Raw genomic sequence first — 23,477 nt, forward strand, 5'->3', positions numbered from 1 at the left:
AGCGTGATCATTTCTACTCGCTAGCATGGGGCTGGGTTGATCGATTGATCGATGTATCCCCCAAGTGCAGTCATGCCATGCACTTGAATTGTAAGCCTATATATTGCTTGTCTCTTCGGAATCTAACTAATATATGCTCACCAGCCTTTGACACTGGCACAATAGATGCCTCGGTCTAAGCGCAGTCGTAGCGAGGATGCCAGCTAAATATTTCATGGTATTTACATGCATGTAAAGCAAGTACTTTCACCAGGAATTTAGTATATGACACCTGACTCGCATATTTTACTGCGGAGAATACGAAAGAATGATGTATTCAGAGGGAAAAAAAATGCACTGAAGAATGGGATTGGTACGAGTTATCCAGCCGGCTTGCACTCTCTCCCCATCCTTCTTCTCATCCACGATACATGCATTAGGAATCTGTGTCGCCGGGGGATGACCTTAACTGCGCAACGACTGCAGTTACCTTAAGTGCAAGATCGTCGTCGTCGTATTTCAGGTTTCAGGAGGGATCGAAGAACTGCTTCGTCGAGCACCACCTTTTCCATAACGTAGCGAAAGTCGAGAAGAACAGTATTGAGCCGGGATGCCATAGCTTACGTCTTGCTTTGACCATCATGCATCACTATCGACACCGTAGTATCCCGACCCTCCCAGAAAAGACGCAGACGTTCCTCCACATGCACGCACGACGCCAAGCCCCATTCGTTTCTCCAAAACGCGGTGACAATTTCGCGAAACGGGTATCGGCGTAGCAGGTACAGACGGTAGATGAAAGGAGAGGGCGTATCCGATGTCGGGAGGTCGTCGGAAAGGGATACAGATCATTCATCCGTTCGACAGTCCTGGCTTGGCGTTGACGATTAGTCGGGAGGTTGTACGTCTTGCAGTGGGAATGGCAGAGTGTGAGTGTTTGCGTTGCTTGCTGCGAGGGAGGATATCTGCATAGTGGAGGGCGCTAGTCAAGTGTCCAGCTTCCCCATAGATCTCCGCCAAAGTCGCCCGACCATGTCCTCCCTCGAAACACCGATGTCGAATGCCTCAACCCTCGCCTTGCAGGACCTGCCTGCATACCAGCGTTTGATGTCGACCCGCGAAGCGCTATTGATGTGGAGGTTCCATATTTGTGGAAGGGCGCAGCTAGTAGAGGCGGGAGTCGCGTGCATGAGAGGATTCAAAGATGCAGACGCTCCCGGAACACAATCCCCAACCCTGCCCCCGCGTCTCCCAATCTGCCACAGCTTGGCCATCAAAGCGTTGTGCCCACAACTGGTCTCTGGCGTCTGACTACGTTCCTTCCATCTGTACGCGAGGTGCTGGTCTTGCCGTGTATGCACTTGAAAGACTGGTACAGGGTTAATTTGGTTGCGTGGAGGGGTTAGATCATGACGGCTACATGGTAGAGGAAGATTCCAGGGTAGGGTAGACATGATAGAGAGGATGTGGATGTGAGCAAGCAATCGGCAAGTGCTTGTAGAGATGCATCAATGCATCGCCCGCATCTTGCGGCGGATCGCCAGTACTGAGGATGGCGCAACGAAGGCTGCATCTGGATTGGACCTGAGCTGAATCCGTCAGTCCTGCTCACCGAGGACCCTATCAGTTGGTGCTCATCGGTGTGGCTGGATGGCAACGAGTTCGCGCTGGTGACGTAGTCTTACTCGGCCCAGTCTCATTCCTCCAGTCTGACGCGTTAGCTTTACTCCCTTCTCTTCCTTCGCGTTAATTGGATATCCATAAGTCTGCCCTTTGTCTCTCAAGGACTCTCACAACCGAGTTCCGACGTCTGACACGTCCATCTCATCTTTCCTTCCCGCTCTCATTCAAACCGAGCACTCCGAGTCCCCTTTCACAGGCTCCTGCGACACAAGCGATTTCGCCATTACCATCTTTTGCCAGACTCGCCGTATCAACCACACTCAGATTGTCCTCAGGGAATATTCCAGAGAGTATTGAATATTCGGAGCACAAAATAGTCAACGCACACATGCAGGCACCACCTTCGAACAAGTTACACTCGGCCCTTTCTCAGCACAGCAATGGCGCCATTTCCTCTCTGGTTCCTACCCGCACTCCCTCGCAGAAATCAAGGACCGACTAGTGCACCTCATTAGCTGCATCAGGAAAAATGTCGTACCATTGCCATAGCTTGCAAGCTTATTATAATATCAAGAAGCAGTCACAAGGTATGAAATATCTCATGATGCATTCTGCCTCGAACTTAGATGTTACAAACACATTATAATGTCATTACAATGTCAGTAATTAGTCTCAGTATTATAATGCCATTATATTATTCAAAACTGTTACAAGTCTTTTAGCACGTCGTAATGAGCTTCAAGTAAGCATACCACTTGCACATAATCCTCACAGGATTGTCTTTTCCCATGATTATAATAACTTATTATTCACTTCGGACACCGATAAAAGTAAGGAATAATATATATTTATGTCACAGTTTGTACGAGACAACTACGCTGAAGCTGCTTCCTCAGGCTCTTCATTCAAGACATCACGTAATGGCTGGCGCTTCACCTTCTTTCGTGCCTCTGCTATGGCCTTCAAGCGGACTGCCAATGATTCCTTTCCCGCAGGCCTGTCTCGACGACTCTTCTTACGCTTAACATCCCCAAAAATTTTCCTGTGCAAACAATAACATTAGAATGGTTCATAAACAATAAGAAAGGACTTAACTCGTCCCACCACTCCAAGAGATCCTTTAGTTCATCTTCCGGCATTGATTCCATGATATCCACGAGCGTATGATAGAAAAGCCTGTAGTCAAACTCTCTGTTGGAGCTCCAGACAGACTGAGATGACAGTGTGAATCGAACCTAGATCATGTAAAGAATATAAACAACAGAATAGCTAGCAAACAAAAAGAACGTACAAGCACTGCAAGGTAAGCTATTGCGGGTACAGTCATCTTTGTTATATCGTGCTTCTGACCATTGCCAGCTCTTGTACTACGTGAGGATCCTGAGAGATTGGCGTATGATGGTCCACGCCAAATATGCAGGCCACACTGTTGTACATCAGTTATATCGCTGATCTTGAATTAATAATCTGCATACCGATACAAGCAGGTCATTGTGCATGAATCCAACAAATTTATCCTGGGGATCCATCCGTTCATTGGCATAGCAGAGGTTGCACAAGTCATCTGCTTCGACAGGCTCAGTACCATTAATGATGTTCTGCCGAACTCTAATACAATGATGAGATGGCAGCCCCAGACTCATGAACACACTTACTCATCGTCATCCCAGTAGAGTTCCGATGGACATAGAAGTCGACCACATTCCGGATGTGCAAAGCCAGCTTGTGTTGCATGTTGCATGGTGGGGAAACTGGGGTTCCATGAGTGCCAGTTTGAAATCTTCTCCTTGACGCCATGTATATCTGTTGTTCGAACCTGGATGCGACCATTATCCATCTATATCAAGAATGAATGGTAGGACCTCTCTCTAATACACCAATTGACAATGCACCTGAGCATACACATGTTTAATATGATCTGGGCCACCTTCATGCAGTTCATCGTGGAATGTTGGCCTCAGCTTGAGAATGGCTTGGAACTTATTGAGACGTCGATTCTGTCTATAGAACATAGGGTAAGATATAGAAGGTGAACAGAAATAACACGAACTCTTCGGTGTGCTGACTATCGTCCTCTTCCGGGTCATGAGTGTATCCTTCTTCTAGGATAACTTTGAACGGTGTAAACATTTCTACCGTGCGAGCCGCAATCTTGCCTAGAGTAGAATAATTTTCGAGTCCGGTTGAGGGATTGGAGCTAAAACTGCATGAACAAGATGTAATCAAAGCAGAAAGATGCATACTGATCATGGTCAGAAGACTCTCTATCCTCAGAAGACTCTGATTGATGCCTAGGACTAGTGGAGCGTACCCGACTGCGACCATGAGCAGGAGAGCTCTGTCCACGTCGTGGAGGGGAAGCAGAGTGCCGTCGTTCCACCCCAGGGCTGGAACGCGCATGGCGAGCCTGAGAAGACCGGCATCGACCACGAGCTGAGGCACTTGTCATGGTTCTATTACGGCCAGGTGCCGTTGTGCCGCTTCTAGAAGACATAACGTGAAGATCAAGGGTGAACATGTAACAAAAGTGCCACAAATGTGAGCAATCAAAGGTGGGCCAAGAGGGGAAAAGGAAGAGTAGACTGGTGACAACATGAATAAACACTGTGGTTATACTGTGCCTTATCGGATAACAGGTCACACATAGTAACGGGTCAAACACTCATTTCTCGACAACCATGCCACCTTTTCATGAACGGTTTTTTGTAGATGCTAGATATCATAGATTTGCATATATTTACCAACTATCATACATTCATGTTTTAAACTCACTCAGTAATGAAGTGATTGCTGTGACAAATCATAAAAATGTCATCGTCGATCCACCCTCATGCAAGTACTGGCCGGCACTGACTGTTAATATCAGTCTTGGACCCTTCTATTACATCAATGTCAACTTCCTTTTGCTATTTAGGTGGTGTCAGGGAGTACAAGGCTATCACACCCATTGGAAAATAAGTCCAGGATACATACAGTTGGGTATGTCTATCTCAAAATTGGCAAGGCCATAGCTTGTTCATTTGAGTCTATCCTAGCAAATCTTTACCCAATTTTGTTCTCCATGAGTGCCTCTCACTCATGAAAATTCACCGTGAATTTTTGTACATCTCAAGCCAGTTCTACAAATATTTCTTAGAAGGCTATCTGATGGAGCCGAAGATTTCCTGCTGACCACGAATGAGTATTGCAGAGACAGGAAATATCTTTGAGTGAAGATTCAAGTAGATTCCGGTATTCAGCATGACTTCCTCAGACAATGAAGGCCTGATTTATCCTCAAAACACAAGCACGGTAGACTAACTTAAACTCAAATGCTGTAGTATTGAGCCCTGTCAAGTGGTGGGTGACTCGTTACTACTGTAGCTATGGCAGTCATCGGGAGTTGGATTTGCCTCAGCCACGTACACACATATCCTCATCCTCATCCTCATCCTCTTGATTGCAGTTCTATGCCCCATCATGCTGATCCATTCGAGGATGAGCCATATGTCCAAGTCGACCCACTTGACCTCGAAGGCAAAACATATGAGGAAAAAATCCAGATGGCAATCAAAGCTATCGAGCGCAATGGCTTTAAGGTCAATGGCCGTCCTAATTATTCATTCAGTGAAGCAGCCCGAACATTTGATGTAAAGAAAACCACGCTCACTGAACGATTCCATGGGAGAAAAACACAAGTGGATGCACATGAGCATGAACGGAGGATGAGCCGTGGAGGTGAGGAGGCACTGGTAGAATGGATCATAGAGCTGGGACGACGAGGCATTCCAGTTCATCCATCAGCTGCGGCAGCATATGCATCAAAGCTGTGTGGGGAGGAAGTCGGAGAACACTATGTGCGTCGCTTCAGGATGCGCCATCCAGAGTTGAAAGCAAAATGGACTATGGGCTTGGAAAAGTGTCGAGCACAGGCACTTAATCCTGCAACAACCACAGAATTCTTCAAGTTACTTAAGGAGATATCAGAGAAGTACGACATTGCACAGGAGAATATCTACAATATGGACGAAAAGGGGATACAGTTGGGGATAGGGAAACGTGTCCTGGCATTGGTTGATCGCGACCAAAAGGAAGTTTACCAGGTTGAAGATGGGAATCGCGAGCTGGTTACAGTTATAGAGTGTATGTGTGCTGATGGAACAACACTGCAGCCATCGGCAGTGTTTAAGGGTGCACGAAGAGACTTGGAGTGGGGTCGTGATAATCCCTGTAACGCTAGGCGAGCATCCATTTGATTGATTGTTATATAAAGCTTACAGAATTTTTAGTATATCCCACTCGCCAAAGGGTTGGACAGATCAAGAGCTTGGATCTGCTTGGCTGGAACGGGATTTTGAGCCTCAGACAGCGGCGAAGAACAAGTCTGGAGGCTATCGATTACTGATCCTGGACGGCCACAATTCACATACAACGTACCGCTTTTGTTCCTTTGCGGAAGCGCACAAGATCATTGTTGTCTGTCTTCCCCCCCACACAACCCACCGTCTTCAGCCTTGTGATGTTGGTGGCTTTGGGCCTCTCGCTTCATGCTGGAAAGCTGTGGTGAACGAGGCAGCAGTTGACTATATTCCCATCCGGAAAACCAACCTTCTTCGATACTATGCCAAAGCTCGTGAGAAAGCTTTCTCTATAACCACAGTCAAGAGTGCATTTCGATGTACTGGAATATATCCACTCAACCCTGATGTTATCAAGCCATTGGCATTTGCACCTGCTCTAAACACCACCACAAAGGCTGCACAGCCAGTAGCTGCAACACAGCCATCCCTCCTAGTTTTGCAGGAGCACAACACTGCCGATCCTAATCCCAATCCTGAGCCCGCAGAGCTACCTTTGACGGAGGTAACAAACACACATGCGTGCCAATTCCGGCTTGCAAGTAACACAATGATGATGCCACGGCCAGCGGGAGCGTCTCGCTCAGCCCTGTTGCGAGAAAATGCCGAACTTCGAAAGCTAATGGAAATGGCTGCTTTTCAAATGGAAAAGGACTATACGCAGAAAGTTCTCATGGATCAAGAAAATGAGCGAATTCGAGGACATCTTTTTCAGAAGATTAACAAACCATCGAAGAAGCAGTCAAATGCCTATGCACGGCATATGACCTCAGAAGAGTCGTTACAGCAGCTGGCAGAGGAAGACTGGAAGGCGAAGATGAAGATCATGTTCACATCGCATGAATGGAAGGAGTGGAAGACAAAGTGTGCAACGAAACGGAAAGAGATGGCATTGGAGGAAAAGGAGAAAGAGAAGGAAGCGGGACAGGCAGAACGTGCTGCTCTAAAGGAGAAAAGAGCCAACAAAAAGGCAGAGGAAAAGACGAGAAAGGCGGAAGAAAAAGCGGAACAAGAAAGAGAAAAGGCCATGGAAAAGGAACGAAAAGCATTAGCAAGGACTCATGCTATGCAGAAAAAGAAGCAGGTGCAGGAAAGGGCAAAGATGGAGAAAGCTATCAGGAGCTTGGCTGCCAAAGAGGCGAAGGCTGCAGCTGTCGCAAAATTGGCCATGAAGAAGACCAGGTTGAGGAGCAGGAAGCAGACGCACACAGACAATGAAGAAGGCATCAATGATGATAGCGCAGACACTCACGATGGCGGAAAAGAAATGGATCCCCCAGGAGTATTACCAACATCTTCACCTGTCCCATCAACGATGCTAAAGCCCAGGCCACGTCCATGGCCCCTACACCGTGTTGCAATCATGTCTGGTAGCCAACCAACATCTCCTACATCTCTGGTACTTCAGCACCTGCCATCCACACAAAAAGGACCACCCAAGGCCATATTGATGCCGGAATCAGAGGCTGATGGTTCATGTTCTGAGTCACTTGCTAGCAGCGGTCCAAGGCGGTCTTCACGGGCCAAAAAAGTGGTCAAAAGGTGATCTTTTATATTGAGGACATGCTCTGTATGCAGGGTTTGTGTTATGAGCTTGTTAGAAAAGCAGCTGTGATGATTGACGTGGGGGAAATGGTGAGACGACGATGGTTGGCGGGTATTGGCTTCTTTTCGGAATTTCTTTGCTGGTTGACCCGGTTCCATGCTTTTGCCGGAATCTGACTCTCCCAATAAAAAAATTTATATCACAGAATCCGAAGCAGGCATAAATGTCAAAAGTACATAGAATAATAGCTTATATATTTCACTCGCTATATATAACAAATTTGAAGTGGTTTTTGTTATCTACAAGTGCAGGGGTCTCAAAAATGCTGGGTTGACCCGTTTCCTGGTCAGGCACAGTATACCAATTTCAATCAACAAAGCCATGTGACAGATGCACGTGCAACGCGTCGCATCGCGACAATTGACTTAATCACCTTTTAATCCTGAACGCAGCACCCTGATTTGAATGTCTAAATTAAACAGAAGTAACCGACTGAACAATCTATCAAAGTTCACCTCCCGGGCCACTTCCATCCGAGAACAAATCTTCTTCCTCATCAGACGGCAGCAGCTCATCTTCGTCTTCTTCAGATTCATTACTATCACCTCCAGAATACCTATCAACATGTTCATCAGAACTATGAGGGCTATGCATGTGTGCATCATTGCCATTCTGTGGCCATGGCTGATCATCGTTCTCAATAAGGACATCAGGATGTAGAAGTTTATCCTCGCGAGGGAAATTTGGTGGGTTCAGATGCCCAATACCCAGACCGAGATAGCGCATCATCATGTCACGGTCAACGAATCTGTAAGAGGTCAATGTGAGAATCGTAGGATGAGATTATAATCTTACCTCATTACATAGTAATTTACCCAGTCACCGTTGTTAAAATCGCGGAATTTGGAGGCAGAGAGAAGAGTATTCGTCTTGCCTAGATGAAAAGCAGGCTCCAGATGGCATGCCCGAAGTACATGAGCAGGATCAATGAAACCAAATGCCCCGGAGGGGTCATCCTCGGGAACATATCCCACACGATCCAGCCTAAGAGTTGATGGACCGCCAGTCCATTCAGGATCAATACCAAACCAACGTACCCACAGGAATTCCACATGCTGGGGCTTAGGAAATCGAGTGCCAGAGTCGAGCACATTTGCGTGATAAATGCCCAGGACGCGAGCGTACCAAAATGGGTGCGACTCAGGATCATCATCATTCGACATCACCATTATATCTCGCTTCTGTCCATTTTTTCCCACATGGATGTTGTCTTGATCACGGCAGACATCATATGTGGTGTAATTGAAGTGCACCGTAGCATGCGAATAGATGCGTTGCTGTTCAAAGGAGATCTGATTGAGTTGTGCAGATGAAAATTCAGCTTCCTCGCCGACAGCTGAGTGTCCACGTAGGCGTGATAATAGATGCTGCTTTAGTTTCAGGAGGAAGTCCTATGTGTATGCTCAGCCACAATGATTGCATTTCTAAGTAGGCAAATGCAAACCTTGAACGCTGGATCATCTCGATTCTCTGAGAGCCACTCGCGTAGATATAAGACCTGATGCTGGTCCACAGCAATTTGATGGTGCTTGACAAGAGCATGATCTTCCACAGCGACCTCAGCCAACTCATCTTGGTGAGAGCTAGACTGTTGGGCAGCAACCAGTTCTTCAAACATGCGCTTGTGTACCGTTGCGATCACATCATGCTTGACTACTTGAGCTACGGCCTTGTTCTTATTAGTCCGAGCATACCGACTCTTGACCACACGGTGCTCTAGTTCTCCCTGTAGACAAGCAATAAGCCGAATATTCCATGCAAAAAGATAATCAAACATACAATTTGTGTACTGTATGAATCGGTCGTTCCCACATTACGGATATAATACGGGTAGTGCCCAGTTGCATGTATCTTGAATGTTGACAAGCTGAATTCACGTGGTTTCTTTCCAGCCGAAGCAGAGCTCGATGCTGGCAAGTTCATGCTTGTTTGGGTCGAGGAAGCTGCCTTTCGCGGAGGTCCAAGCTTTATGTGAGCAGCCCTACGAGCGTCAGCTCGTTTGCGCTCGGCATACTCTTTATCTGTCTCAACCGTGCGAAATGCCTTGCATGTAACATCAGCGAAGTTACGCAGGCTGTTACTGAAACCCTTGTGAATCTCCTCCATGACACGCACTGAAGATTCGGTGTGCAGACGTAATTTCGCGAGTGAATGCCAATATGCAGTCAGATATAATAGATCCAGCACCGAGGTATTATGCGGCTCAGGTAAAAGTCCTTCAAGGCATGGTATGCAACACTGTCAACTACGTGAGCATTGATCTAATCCTGAGAAGCTGAGAGTCATCCAAACCTGCAGAATATCCTCGAAATCGCGTGCAGCCAGGCTTTTCATCTCAGAGACATTATGCGAAAATCGTCGAATCGTATCCCAACCAAATGGCGCAACTTGTCGAAACCTAGGAATATGTAAGCCATGGTTTGCAACTCTCAGACACCAGGACAACGTACCGCGAATTAAACTCTTGAACTTGAGACTGTCCCAAAGCATTCAGTATACGAATGAGATGCGTTATCAGCGCCTTCCATACGCCGAGTTCAAACTCATGCATCTGATCAACAACTAAGATCTCGAAAACTTGGAATAGAAACTGGGACAGGCACTCTGAAAACGCATTCTCTGTAGGCACCAAAGACGTAGCCTTGAGGAGATTCTCGACCTTCTCGCTATTGATGGCATATCCCTCATCATAAATCAACTTGCGTGCCTCGGCAACCTTGTTCTTGAGTTCTTCATCAACTTTGCGCTTCGTTTCCTCTCGTATTCGCTGGTCTGAGGTGGTACCAACACCCCGTATCTTGGATTTAGTGATGGTGCATCCGGTACAAGGACAGCCACCCATGTCACGTATCGTGGCGATAAGGACTCTATTAACAGTGTCAAGGAGTAGCCATAACAATGAAAAAAAGCGTACTTCTCAGGATAGTCAGCAGAATATGTAAAGATTCGTGGAAACACACGGCGAACAATACCATCAGCACACTTCATGACAATGCCATGCTCCATAGCCTCGATGAATTCATCATCGAGAAGAAGCTTCCAGACAGAATGGAATAATTCCCTTCGACAGTGAGCCATCAGAGGGTCACTCTTCTTAATACCGCATTCTCGTAAGAAATCTTCAAATGCATCGGAAAGCTAAATGGACAATATCAGTCAATGCTGTTTAGAAAAGCAGGCTACTTACGCTTGGAAGGAAAGCGACATGTTGCGCGGAATCGGATGAAGGGCGACAACGTAGATACTTGGACAGGTTACCGAAAAACAGGTATATTGGCCACATCTTAGCTTGTCCAAATTGAGCAACGTGTGTAGCATCTGACCAGAACATGAACGCTGCGATTACTCGAGGCAGATCATCATCTGCAACAGCAGAAAGTAGTTCACATTCTGCCTTGAGAAAGGCTTCAGAGGTATAGAGCTCTCCGTACACCCGCTCAGAAGGTGCATTAGGATCCGGGGGTTGCCAGTGCTCCTCGAACCCATGCCAGTGAAAGTCCTTGGATGCTGGATTGTCTTCAACCATGGACCGGAGGATGTGCAGAAGAGAACGATGGTGGATGTTGGGAATTTGGAATTTGTGTCGTGAGGCCTTTTCTGCGTCGGGATCTTCAATCCCATGTCGTCGTTCATACTGTGCTGTCTGCGCTTTTGCCTTCTTGGTTGCCTTCGTTTGCTTGACCATTGGTGGGACGTCTATGCTCACAGTTGATGAGGTCCACCCGCTTCCACCCCATGGTGATTGCACATCCGTGGCGAGTTTTTTGTCGATCGCAGCGAAATTGACACCACTGAGGTCGGTGTTTTTGAACTCTTCATCCGCTACGATGTCCTGCAGGGTTTCCCGCTCCTTGTCGCTCTTGTTGCTGCCGGTCTTGAACCAGCGGTTGAAGAGGAAGGCGCTGACACTGGGATATGGGTATATAATGTCTGCAATCTTGCGCTTCTTCCGTTCCCTAGTAGCAGTGACATTCAGGGCAACATAGGCCTTCTGCTGCTTCCCCATGTCTGGTATTCGTGTCGGCTTGCGGCGGTAAATCCTGGTCAATCCGAATGAATTCGCTAAAGTGCGAATTCGTTCATGAACATGTAGGGTGACTCTCGGACGACGTGAGGTATTGGTGGCTGCAGGAACTGTGCCCAAAGCTGGCTGTTGGAGCGGAGCAGGGCCTACTGGAAGTATGTCCTCCAGTGCAGCGATGATTTTAGCTGTTGGACGTCGAGTGTGCTTCTCAGGGAGAGGATCTGATTCTTCGACTTCCGGGATCATAGGTAGTGTATTATCGATGGTAGGAGGGATGTCTACATCTTCGGAAAAGTTGGGATACGTGCCAGCCTCCCAGTCTGTTTGCGACAGGCGGGGTGAGCCACTACTATGGCCATGGCGACGATAATTTTCCTTCGCTGTTTTGAGTGACACTGAACAAGATAAAGAAAGTAAAGAGACACACCTCAGGACCAACTATTGGACCCAAACTACGTGTACTACCACTGCCTTCTGCCCGAGTCGATAAACTTCCCTGCCTAGATTCATGGTCATACGTCAACTTCGCTCGTTTGGCAAAGGGGTCCTTCCCAGTTTTGAGCCGACCCTCCTTTTCCTCTCGAGCCCATATCTTGGAGCCTCGCTTGTGCGCCTTCGACTCGATTACTTGAACCTTTTTGCAGGTCTTCAGGTGTCGGTTGAACTGGCCATCATTTGAGTACTCCTTTCCGCAAGTGCATACTTGATTGTCATAGTCAATAGGCATGTTTCAGAGCCTAGATGAGCGGGATACTGCAGTGTAGGAGGTAGCAACTACTAGCCCGGGGCTCCAGCGAAAGGACGGCGGTCAAGCGCCAATGTACTTGCGAGGGGCTGACAATGAAGTGATAAAATATGAAATATATGATAATTCATTGCAAGGGGACGAAATATAGGAGGCCATGTCGACGCGATCATCATTGTTTGCGTTCAAGATAAAATTTCATCCGGAATTCCCACGAGACTAAAATGGGTGAAATACATCATAACTAATGGCAAGCGCCGGGGGATTTTCCTGATGTGGTTGCATTGATCTACGAATCGTGTTGTCCTTGTATAGTTCTCGGGACAAAAGAGAATGTGGTAGGCCGGACTTGTACTTCACAAACAACTCGCCAGTCTGTCGGTCAAATAAGACTACCAACTATGGCATCGAGGACGAAGCAATGTTGGATCCTGACAGTGGTATGGAGCGGAAGGTTGCGATAGGTTGGCGTTGCCGTAGTTTTCAATGGAGAGGAACAAGAGGAGAAGGTCGAAGATCAGAGATGACGCGGACGACGTAGAGGGGCGGCGAAGTTGGCAAAGAGGCCCTCGTTACTCGAAATCCACTAAGTCCAAGGCCAACAAGGATGTCGTCTCCTCACACTCTATTACCATTTCTAAGTGCAGAGATGGATGTTCCCAGACCGTTTCCCTCTGCTCCCTATCCTTGGCTCCGAGTCCAACCATCCTGACTGCGAGAACTAGCTCGTGGAGCTCTTCAGCCACCAGAGCTTTCGTATCATGATGAAATTCCTTAAAAACCACGACACCACTAGTACCAAGCTCATGCGGAGCGACACTGATGAGCTCATCGACGTTGAAGTTACTGTATATGAAAAAGGCATGAGCTGGGGGTCGTCGTACGAAGGATCACTCATCCACCATTCCCAAGCTTAACTGCGTTGAGAGCAAGCTCTACTTCATTACATTTGGTACTGATGTGCCTATTCTCTAGCGCGAACTTACCAGCGCTGGAAAGGTATACTTATTGAGCTGCATCCCTGTCTCGTCGCTAAATATTCCTTGATACTTAGGCCAATGTCACTACGCTTACAATCAGACTATGACCTGGCACTACCATCACCATGCCCACTTGATGGAAGGAGTCTCATTTCTCTGAGGATTTCTGGATGGGATAGACAGTCTCAGACCTCACAAAATGGCTTCAGACTTTAGAGCAAGATCGTCATGCTCTTTCACCATGACTACACTTCCTCCAGAGCTTGTGGAAATAATCGTATCCCAAGTCTGGTCCTCTGCTATGCCATCTTACATCCGAAAGTCGTTCATGACAACTTGCCCCAGGATCAACCGAATGTGGAAGGACATCTATGCCCCTATCGCTTCTCAGGATATGTACATCACCAACCTCACATTTCTAGACTACCTATGCGACATCGCACACCGCAAAAAATCCATTATCTACCACAACTTCATCCCCCGGCTTACCCGCACCATTACGTGCTTCATCGACCTCCGAGAAGATGGAAGGGAAGGAGCGGTGAAAAGAGCGTATTGTTATCTCTTCGGGCTACCGAACATTCGGGGTTTTGATGCACTGTTTCCGCATATTCCATACATATCTTTCCAGCTCATCTGGATCGGCGTTGGGCCGTATTCACCTTTACAGTTTCTCCGTGGTATACCCATTCAAGCACGTTATGACCGATTCCTGTCTACTGCCTTCTCCCTTGACTGCCCACGCTGGAAGACACAAATGGACGTATACATTGCCATGACGGATCCAGATCCTTCATCGGTCATACGCGACTCGACCTGGTCCAACACGTTGTGCCACTTGCGCGGTGTTGGTGTCCCTGGGTTCTTCTTTGGAATCTTCGTAGCATCTCTGGGACCGTATGAGATGTTCGTTACTGAGGGTGTCCGACACCTCCGTCAAACCACGTATATAGCTGAGAGAAATCTTGAAGACTATGATCCAAGGAAAATCAATAAGCGTTTGTGGATGGCTTCCAATAGGCGTCGCGGTACGTTGATTAGGTCCCCCGTTCTATCTGATTAGTCTAACATCCCTCAGGTCTAGTATTGAGGTGTCTCACTAGTCCCTTCCACCGTTGGGAATATAGGCATGTGCAGTTTCCTATACCTTTTATAGTTACCCAGAATAGGTTTGGTGTAGAGTCGCTATTTAAGGACATTATGTTTTGAAGAAATACTCAGCGTATCCTGCGAAGATAGGTTGACCCCTGTAATTGTAGATCTGCATTCTCCTTATGATGACTGTGTGTGCTAGTAGATTGATGCGTCGCAATACACACGAGAACCTGAATGGATCCACCGGCAAACAACTCCACCAGGGAACGAATGAGCTTCCATAGTATGACATACCAATGTAATGGATACCGACACCAAAAGGCCGCCAGGATGGAGATCACGAAGGTTGGAATCCTCGACATCTTTGGCTTCCATCAGAATTTCCTGTATAGCCTTACCAGCTTCGATATAGCACTATCAGCTTCGAGGAACTGAGAAGTCATCTCCTTCTCCACCTGTTGTGTCCCTCAGAACTTCGTCGTTTTTCGCTTTCTCTTTCCGCAAGTGCACAAAACCTGACCAAGGGCTTTTCCATAGTGAACTTCATCCGTCACTTGGTATCGCTTGTTCGCCCGGTAGCTCCGGTGAACTGCTCGTAAGGTCGGTACGAAGCGTCATAATGGAAGTTCTTTCGGTTCGTCTACGAGTTCTGGAAGTATAACCGGAGTTCTGTGAGCTCCAGAACCTTCTGACCTGGCCTGCTCTGCCCATCGACACCACCTCGAATATCGAGTGTCCTGTATAATCATCTCCAATAAAGACGCTGGCGAATCCTTTGCCCATTCCAGCAACACCGACCAATGCAGAGGTCTACAGCGAGCCCTGTTGCCAGTACAAGCATTTTGCGATCTCTTCCCAGAAAAGTGTGTCTCGTGAACGAGTACAAGATCTTGGCTTTTGTTCTTGATATGGGTTCTAATGTGGCCGGGATCGTAAGGAGTGGGGACGGAGATGGTATGGTTATGTTCGACAATCTGTTGCCTCGTCATGAGAGCCACCTGTGAGTTCGCTGATTTTGATGGCAAATACTTTGAGCTTAGCGCAACCATTCCTTGGACCAATGTTTTCATGGAAGTAATGCAGACAATTTTGAAAGTATCAAGGTGGGAAGTTCCCGTAGTCTCGTTATGATATTTGGATAGCTCGTTAAAAATTGGATCTCAGGATGAAGGGATAGTCAGTGACAAAACCAGGATGCATCCCAAGATCCATACCTTTCCAGTGCCAGTAGGCTGCAGGCATGTAAAAAGAAGAATGGACACATCGGTTCCAAACGTAATAAGGTAAAGCTCGCTCTGAACATAATGAAGCTTGGAAATGGTGAATGAGCGAGCCTTCGCCTGAGGATCCCCAGCCCATGCCCTTGTCGTGCAAAGCAACTTCGATGAGTTGACGTACGCATCGGCGCCACTCCGTGTGAATTTGATAAACAATCACGTCGCGGTTTTGGGGGAATTTCGTCATGACATGAAGGCTCTGGTAATCGAAGAGTTCTACGAGCAGGTTTCCGTAGTCACGAAAGTTAAAGTCAGAGCCAAGGATGGAGATTATGGAGAGATGTCGATAGTAGTGTGTTGTATTTTGGACTGTATCCTAGTACAATGCTTGTAAGACCTCTAGTCTCTGGGTTACGAACTCGTGAGGAGTTTGCCCATTTACTTCACATATTTATACTAAACTACACCTATTCTAGTAATTTCTATACAATCATTCTCTTACCAATCTCTTACTCAGCATGCCAGAATGCCGGATTGCCAGAATTATCTCGCATTTTCCAACATAGTGATTGGGTTTGGGAACCATCATGATGACGGGACAGTTTTGTCGACCTTGGATTTGAGGGATCTCAAAGATTCTCTGACAGTGATTGCCTCCTCGCTAACTGCAGCCTCGCAGCCCTTGCCTTTGTCGTCCTCATCTGACCATCTCTGAATTCAAAGCCTTCTTCATCCTCTTCCTATTGTTCCTCTTCGTCGAAACCCCAGCAACACTGACCTCACTGTCGCGTCCCTCCATTCTATATTGGTATCCAACGCTACCTCGTTCTCGATGCCAGAGTTGGTATCTTTGACAGACTGATGTGTTGTTCACTGGTTCTATCTTCTATTGGTGGTCTGCTACCCCACCCCCCCGTCCTTGGGCCATTCTCGATGTGACAAGTCAAGGAAGTAGGTGTGCTATCCAGTGGTTCTTGGCCGGTCTGGCGAAAGATCGTAATCACACCAAGAAAAGTAAAATTTCAGCTGAATTTCTAATTGTCCAAAACTAAATAAGAAACTGGTGGGATACCATATATAGGTATGCACCCTCTCCTGCCCCAAGGCGGGATGGAGCGGGATTCCTATATATGGGTTTTTCCTGGTTTTGGAATTAGTTTCTGACCAACAAAAACTCGGCTGAAATTTTACTTTTTTAGTGTGAATGGTAAAATCATTTGTGTTATAGGAGCCAGTGAAGGATGATTCTGAGTCCTATGAATATAGGTATCGGTTATTATGCCAGTTTGAATTATCATGGGAAAATCTATTTGAGGTATCAAACCTTATCAGGTTTTGCCAACTCTCCTACTTGGCCTTACTGTGGGAATATTTCTATTCAATGTCATCTTTATCCGCTTGCCTGACCTGTTACTTTCCATTTTGCTTCCACTGTTTCACATACTCACTTTCTTCCTCTTTTGCCTGGTTTCTGTCTTTCTTTTTTTCTCATTTGACTTTCATTTTTTGCTTTCATTTTCTGTCTTTCTGTCTTATATTCTTGTTGTTTCTTTCTATTCTTCCTCATCACCCCATAAGTCAGCTTGTTCATCATCTCTACTTCATCTATTTCCATGTAGCTTACCCTATCATTCCAATATGTCTTTCTTTCTCTTCTTCAAAATGTGCCTCTGCCTCCACCTCTTCCCCTTCTACTTTGTACCTTACTGTCTCTCTCCTGTGCTTGCCTCCCATCTCTATCTCTTCCTCTTCATACTCGAACCCGATTCATTGCTTCATGTTCAGTGTGCATTGTGGGTTCTTGTCGCTCACAACACTCTTGTTCTTCACAGTATTCTGAAATAATGTCAAGGGGGTCCTAATAATGAATTAAAAGACAGTGGGTCAATTAAATAATTTTGTGCACTGGCGATGGACCTACCTACCTTCACGTGACATTTATGATGTCATTATACTAAATTTGGGTATCTTTCAACTCAATTCAGTGAACATTTTGCTGTGATATTAATATTGAAAGTGTTTTGAACATAATCTGTAAACTATCAAGTCTAAATCATGGCTGCGCTCTAATGGGATGTCATAATGTCATCATGTCCAGTCAGCAGGGCCACTCTGCAATGGCATTGACTGAGTGTTGGTATGGCTAGGTATGATGCCCTAAGATAAGTAGCACACTCAGTAGCATATATTGTATCATGTACTCTCTAAAATTTACCCTTGAAGCGCATTTTTAGACCTCCAAAATGGTGGTCAACTTTTTTTTTTCATGACCTCCAGCTGGACCTACCTACCTACCCAGTGTTCCAGGCTGGAATTCCAGTACCCCCTTGAATAATGTTAGTTTGTGTGTTTATTCATTCATTGCTCATGGCTTACCGTAGTGTGGTCGCAATATCATTTTCATCCTCATGTGGCCTCCTCAGCACTTCATGAATATGATGGAGCATTGCACTTTCACTATATCACCTATCCTGAACATATGTGGCCTCGGTTGGCTGGTATTGTTTATTATGGAGTGTGACACTTCACTGCATGATTTGTAGATGCAGAGAACTAAGTATAGTTTAACAATGACATTGCATTAGGTAGACATTCACTACATGAAGGTTATATTGATGACATCAACATGATGTGAGACAAGATGGGCAAAGACCATGACATGTTCATATACAGGCAGGCCAATATATGAAAACTGGTGTGCCCAATGGAAAGAAAATTCATAGGACTTGGACATACCATGCAGATGCGTTGGCCCTCACCCCACTAGTAGTGGTTGATTGAGGACATGGAGATGAGGATGGACACAGTGTCGGACATCCATGTCAGAACCTGGCTCTGAGAGTCCTTGAGACGAGTTAATGAGATACTTGCACTATGAGCATATGCAAGTCAGGAAGTTTTTATCGCCATCTCCTCCAGAGTCCAATCTTCCATCAACGTCAATGTCTGTTTTTTGCGCTGCATCTGTTGTTGCGACTGCAGCCTATTTACGTGTGTAATTTTGCAATCTAAAGTGTTTTACACACATACTGAGATATAGTGAGCGAGCAGACTAAAACTACGTGTCGACACTAGTGCTATGCGGTGCAATGATATGGAATATAACTTATAGCATAAGAAGCAACGGGATTCTAAACAGGACTTAGTCACGGCACTGTACCTGACAGGCATGCGCAATGAGAAGGCCAAACCCTATATCCAATGCCTTAGGCTCTAACTTACAAGCATGCTCATGGGAGCTAGATAGAACTTGGAAGATTGCAGTGACACGGAGAATACTTAGCACGCTCGCTAACTGTGATGCGTCATACCTGAAAATCCGGGGAAATCCTTAAGCGAGATGACAGATATCACCGGCACAAGCTTGGGCAATGGGCTTCGGCCGAAGTCTGCGAGCCCGCATTCCATTGTTCTGAGTCCCATTGTTCAAAGACTCACTTGTTGCCATGTCTATGAGAAGCCTCTGTGAATCCAAGAAAGAAGTCTTGAACGACATACGCCAGAACTGATAGTTCCATGCGCCTAGACCTGTCGGTCGCTAGAGAACAAGCCTGCGGGTGTCGGGAGGGCACCTCTTGGCATGTGTTTAGTGAGCTCACTATAGAAATGAGACTAAAACTGGGAAGTCCGACTCGGATGCTCAGTAAGGTGGCGGTGGCAATGTGCTACACATGTAGGAGTCTGGGTACTGCATGACATTTGTAATTCTAATTCCCCTGTAGTATAAGTAGGCTGGTTACAGTAGGTAGAGGCCAAGTTTCGAGCCCCCGAGTTCCCGTGCACGTGTTGAAGGCGGTACTGTAACAAAGGATCAGTTTGTGGCTTCGAGCTTTGCATAGAATTAGCGAGCTCACTCAGAGAAATACGAGATACCCTTTTGATAAGACTTTTGAGAACTTAGTCAGAGTGAATACGAATCAGTGACGCTGTTTCTGTTCTGTTAAGTGTGATAAGTCTGTTCGGAGAATGTGTTGAAGTGGAAATCTGAGATCTGTTCTGTTCTGTTCTGTTTCAGTCTGTTCCATGTCAGTTCTGTTCGAAGTTCCATTTCTGAATCTGTTTCCAAGTGCTTCTGAAGTGTTCTTGAGTCGAGATAAGCTGCTGGAGTTAGTTGGAGAATCCCTACATACAGTTGTGTAGCGAGCAGGCTAAGTCAGTGCTTGCCTGTGGTGTTCTTTTAGCGAGCTCACTAAAGTTTCAGCGTGTATTGCCTCTGTTTCTGTCGGGATCAGTGTCCCTTGTGTATTATAACTCAAATCTGCCTTGAAGGTTGCGTCGCGCCAGTGAACAATCTTCCTGTAAAAAGTTCCTAGACTTATGAATTCATTAGAGAAAGCTTAGCTTCGCTAAGAGCACTGAGGATAAGGGAAACTCTTTGAGATATTGAAGTGTAGTCAGATCACATTAGAAATAATCGCTCCCCCGAGAACTTACGAGGGTGATTGTAGTTTGTGTAGTTGTGTGAGTGTGTGTGTGGGTTTTTGAGGTTCGCCTTTTAGCCCGCTCACTATTCCACAGGTGCCCACAGCCAGCCTCTTCACCATTACAGGGAAATTGGCATTGGTCTTGAGTGTTTGGCACTCCAGCTTTCAACACTTCCTCTGCCCCGTGCAGCATGCTGCATCTTCTCATTTTTTCCTGACCTCTATCCTCTTCTTCTCTTTCTCCCTATGCATCAGTGATCTACCTCACATCAGCACTATGAAAGCAAACAGAGCCAGATGCATGCAGCCTACGTGCACCCAAACGATGGCTTGTTTCAATGTCGTACAGCAAACTGTGCCGACACAGGTGATTTGCGAACCAGACCTTTGTGGGGACAGGGATAGGAGGATATTAATGCCAATGCCAGCATGTTGTATGGAGCAGGGATCTCTTGAATCTCAGTCTTGATATTCATCATGGTCTGATCTGAGCAGACATGCAGGAGGAACAACAATCCCTATTCCTTGGCATGGAATGCTTGTAGAGTGCAGAAGGCAAATAGATGTCAGAGAAAACACGTCCTTACTTGAGTCTGTGCCATATCAACCTCGACTCACTCACCAGATGCCCTTCGACTCCTTCAGTAATGATTCATCTAGTCACCAAATTTACCTCTCTTCCTCTCCTAATTTCTCCACTGGTTCCCTTCCTCCAATTTTGTTGCCCTTCAACACTGAAGTTGTGAGTCTTGTCTGTGCCTTCTTATAACTTATTCATATTGTTACGGTTTATTCATTTTCTTTTCTTTTCTTACTCATTCTGCTTACCTGACTGTGCAATCACTATTGGATGGTTCTCACAGTACTATTAATATCATACTCATGGTGTATTTAAGTAGTAGCCTTCGCTGGTCTAAACCCCAGCTTCGGCTAAGGTTTAATCTACCCAACTTGAACTCCGTGTTTCGCGTCTATCTAAGTTCGTCCCTCATTCCATACCTTCTTAGGCCTGCAAGTGTATCAATCCACTGAAGTGCAAGTGGCGATCCTTGCTTGATCTAGTTTGTAGAGTTGGTGGCTAACATTTAGCCGAAGCTCATCCATACGTTGCCCAGCGCCACGTCAGAGAACGAATGCTGCCCAACACATTCAAAGAAAAATACCCTCTACACTTCCTGTTGACCAGAGAAGTCACCGCCATATGCTCGTGAGGACAGTGTGTGACTGTCAGCATATCGTGGGTGGACCAACGGCAACGCTGGAATTTTACACTTTCCTAATTCAATTCATTGCGTTAGTAGTGGTCATCTTGTTGATCATAACCAGCACATTCGACCCGACAAACCTTTCTTTACCCATAAGCATCTAACTTGGATGCCCAAACCCGACTACGAAACTGACCTTAACCTCATCATTACCATTCTAACTGTACTCGCTATCCTAACCATTCGACTGCTCATATGCCACTTGCTGAACTGCTTCCAACTGTTGCAGTAGCTTTTGGATTGCTAGCAGGAGTGCTCCTGGCAATTGCCCTCAGGCAATTATATAGGTGTTGCATCCAACGTCGAAGGGCCCGACTACCATTCCATTACGTTCCACACCTTCCGATCCCATACCCAGTAAACCCTTACCCACACATTCTGACACTACATGATGGACGACCCATCACACCCAGAGCAGAATCCTCAGATTCCAGGGAGTCTTCCCCAACCCCCAGAGCAGCCTCAGTCGATATCACAGACATACAAAGCATTGACCTTGGAGATGGTCTTGTCTTCGCAATCCCAGGACCATCCACTCCCCCAGGCATCGCAGACCTCCCTTCCATTAGAAGAGAAGAAGGAGGGAATGTGGACGAGGGTGAAGAAGGCGATGACGGCTTCACAGAGTTCGAAAGGATCTGGATCCAAAATCTCCTCGACGGCATCACGACAGAAGAAAGGGATGACCCCTATACAAGAAGTGAGTATCTCAACGCAGTCGCAGACACAAGAGAGTACTTCTGTGGAGATGACCTTGCGGAGGATAGCGGAGAACTTGGCCTTGGGGCCTCCACCGCAACTACCACCGGTCCAGCTGCCACAGACCCCTATGATGGAAGAATTGCGCCAGGTGGCAGAAGAGAGTGGCAGGGGATCCCTGTGGTGTGGTACCCCCACACAAGTTGGGTCTTCACCCGGGAAGAAACTCCTGTGGCCAGAGTATCAGCCCAAACCCCAGGGCCCGAGGACACCCCCATTCCATGGACCATTACCCTTCCCGCTGAAATGGAGCAGCGTATCTGGGACACCATTGAGTCATACAACCTGGATACTCACCCCGATACTGCTGGTGGAAGTGCCTCCGCCGACGAACTCTCCGGAGTCCCTGCTTTCACCCCGTCAGTTGCACCAAGAGCGTTCACCGCTCCTGTCCCCTTCAATCAGTGACCATGGACTGATGAGTACAATGCGCTCGTCGAGTCCAACTTCGACCTTCGAGCTGCCCAGATCACCCCAGAAGGAGCAACCCAAATGGACAGAGCAAGAACGAACAGCACACGCACCCAAAATACCGAGCGGAGGGCCATACGAGATCTCGAGTACCTCCCCCTCGAGCCAGACACCACGGATGACGAGGCACAAAGAAGAATCAGAGCCGCAGAGCTTCGATTCCATGAAGCACTTCAAAGAACAAATGACGAAGGCATTCTCATCGACCTCCGACACCGGTTCAAGAATGAGGTCTCCGATGAAGACTGCTCTGACCTCGCCGAGTGGAGAAGGAGGCGTAACCTCCGGGAAAGACGACAATGAGAACGCGGGGAGCCAAGGTGGGAAACCCGAGCAAGTCGACAGTGGGATGCCAAGGAGGCTGCCCAATTCCACGATCGCCACAGAAGTATTACGATTTTGCGCCTTATCTTATCTTATCGGTTCTATCGTAATCTCGCTATGCTAATTCTCCGGACTTGATCGCATTCACCATACGGGTATTGTGTGTTTAACGCACCGTTGCAGACACTTGTAGTATATTTAGCACGACCCAAACTGTATTTAAGTAGCTCGACTGCAGGTCTTACACCTCAGTCTTGAACTAAAGTTTATTCACCCGATAACTTAGTCTGAACTCACTCTCGCTCAACTAAGCGATAGCTCCCTGCACGCAAACCTGCGGACAACATAAAGCGCCTGACCGAAGTGCGAGTCACGCTTAGTTGTTTGATCTTGTTTGTGTAATCGGTCGCTAACAATTAGTTCGAGACTTTCTTACTCTTCATCAACAACCACGTTGACGAGCAGTAACGAATGAACCCTATCGAACAATATCTCACAGACCTCTTTGGACTACAAGGCTTCATTGCCGTAGCCTATCTCGCGTTCCTATATGGATATGAATACCGACGAAACCAGGAGCCAGTCTCCGAAGAAACTATCCCCATCGAAGCCCCCAACCCGGAGGCTC

At 46.8% G+C, this 23,477-nt stretch overlaps 6 protein-coding genes across 6 annotated transcripts; 5 read left to right on the top strand and 1 right to left on the bottom strand.

Moving 5' to 3' along the window:
- Positions 1–2,475: 2,475 nt before the first annotated feature.
- On the bottom strand, positions 2,476–4,002 carry EV420DRAFT_1643468 (uncharacterized protein; the record flags this gene model as incomplete). The annotated part of the gene is made up of 9 exons (XM_060477518.1): positions 2,476–2,644; positions 2,698–2,837; positions 2,894–3,028; positions 3,078–3,210; positions 3,258–3,439; positions 3,495–3,603; positions 3,653–3,799; positions 3,846–3,866; positions 3,914–4,002. 9 exons carry the CDS (start codon positions 4,000–4,002, stop codon positions 2,476–2,478), a joined length of 1,125 nt encoding a protein of 374 aa, XP_060330419.1.
- A 1,490-nt stretch (positions 4,003–5,492) lies between these two features.
- EV420DRAFT_1249821 (uncharacterized protein) lies at positions 5,493–5,678 on the top strand (the record flags this gene model as incomplete). Its single annotated transcript, XM_060466716.1, has 1 exon — positions 5,493–5,678. A coding segment is annotated over one exon (186 nt), but the record flags the coding sequence as incomplete, so codon positions are not given.
- Positions 5,679–13,535: 7,857 nt separating this feature from the next.
- Positions 13,536–14,503, top strand: EV420DRAFT_1748417 (uncharacterized protein; the record flags this gene model as incomplete). The annotated part of the gene is made up of 2 exons (XM_060480243.1): positions 13,536–14,322; positions 14,451–14,503. The coding sequence occupies 2 exons, from the start codon at positions 13,536–13,538 to the stop codon at positions 14,501–14,503; spliced, it is 840 nt and encodes a 279-aa protein (XP_060330421.1).
- Positions 14,504–15,189: 686 nt separating this feature from the next.
- EV420DRAFT_1480280 (uncharacterized protein) lies at positions 15,190–16,031 on the top strand (the record flags this gene model as incomplete). The annotated part of the gene is made up of 6 exons (XM_060469664.1): positions 15,190–15,389; positions 15,430–15,492; positions 15,554–15,565; positions 15,612–15,709; positions 15,744–15,958; positions 15,987–16,031. The coding sequence occupies 6 exons, from the start codon at positions 15,190–15,192 to the stop codon at positions 16,029–16,031; spliced, it is 633 nt and encodes a 210-aa protein (XP_060330422.1).
- A 932-nt stretch (positions 16,032–16,963) lies between these two features.
- EV420DRAFT_1546647 (uncharacterized protein) lies at positions 16,964–18,209 on the top strand. Its single transcript, XM_060473307.1, has 2 exons — positions 16,964–17,446; positions 17,937–18,209. Exon 1 carries the CDS (start codon positions 16,988–16,990, stop codon positions 17,444–17,446), a length of 459 nt encoding a protein of 152 aa, XP_060330423.1. The 5' UTR covers positions 16,964–16,987; the 3' UTR covers positions 17,937–18,209.
- Positions 18,210–21,686: 3,477 nt separating this feature from the next.
- Positions 21,687–22,973, top strand: EV420DRAFT_1643472 (uncharacterized protein; the record flags this gene model as incomplete). The annotated part of the gene is made up of 1 exon (XM_060477519.1): positions 21,687–22,973. The coding sequence occupies one exon, from the start codon at positions 21,687–21,689 to the stop codon at positions 22,971–22,973; it is 1,287 nt and encodes a 428-aa protein (XP_060330424.1).
- Positions 22,974–23,477: the final 504 nt, after the last annotated feature.

The sequence above is a fragment of the Desarmillaria tabescens genome (genome assembly GCF_030435595.1).
Source record: "Desarmillaria tabescens strain CCBAS 213 chromosome Unknown EV420scaffold_19, whole genome shotgun sequence".
Taxonomy (NCBI): Eukaryota; Fungi; Basidiomycota; class Agaricomycetes; order Agaricales; family Physalacriaceae; genus Desarmillaria; species Desarmillaria tabescens.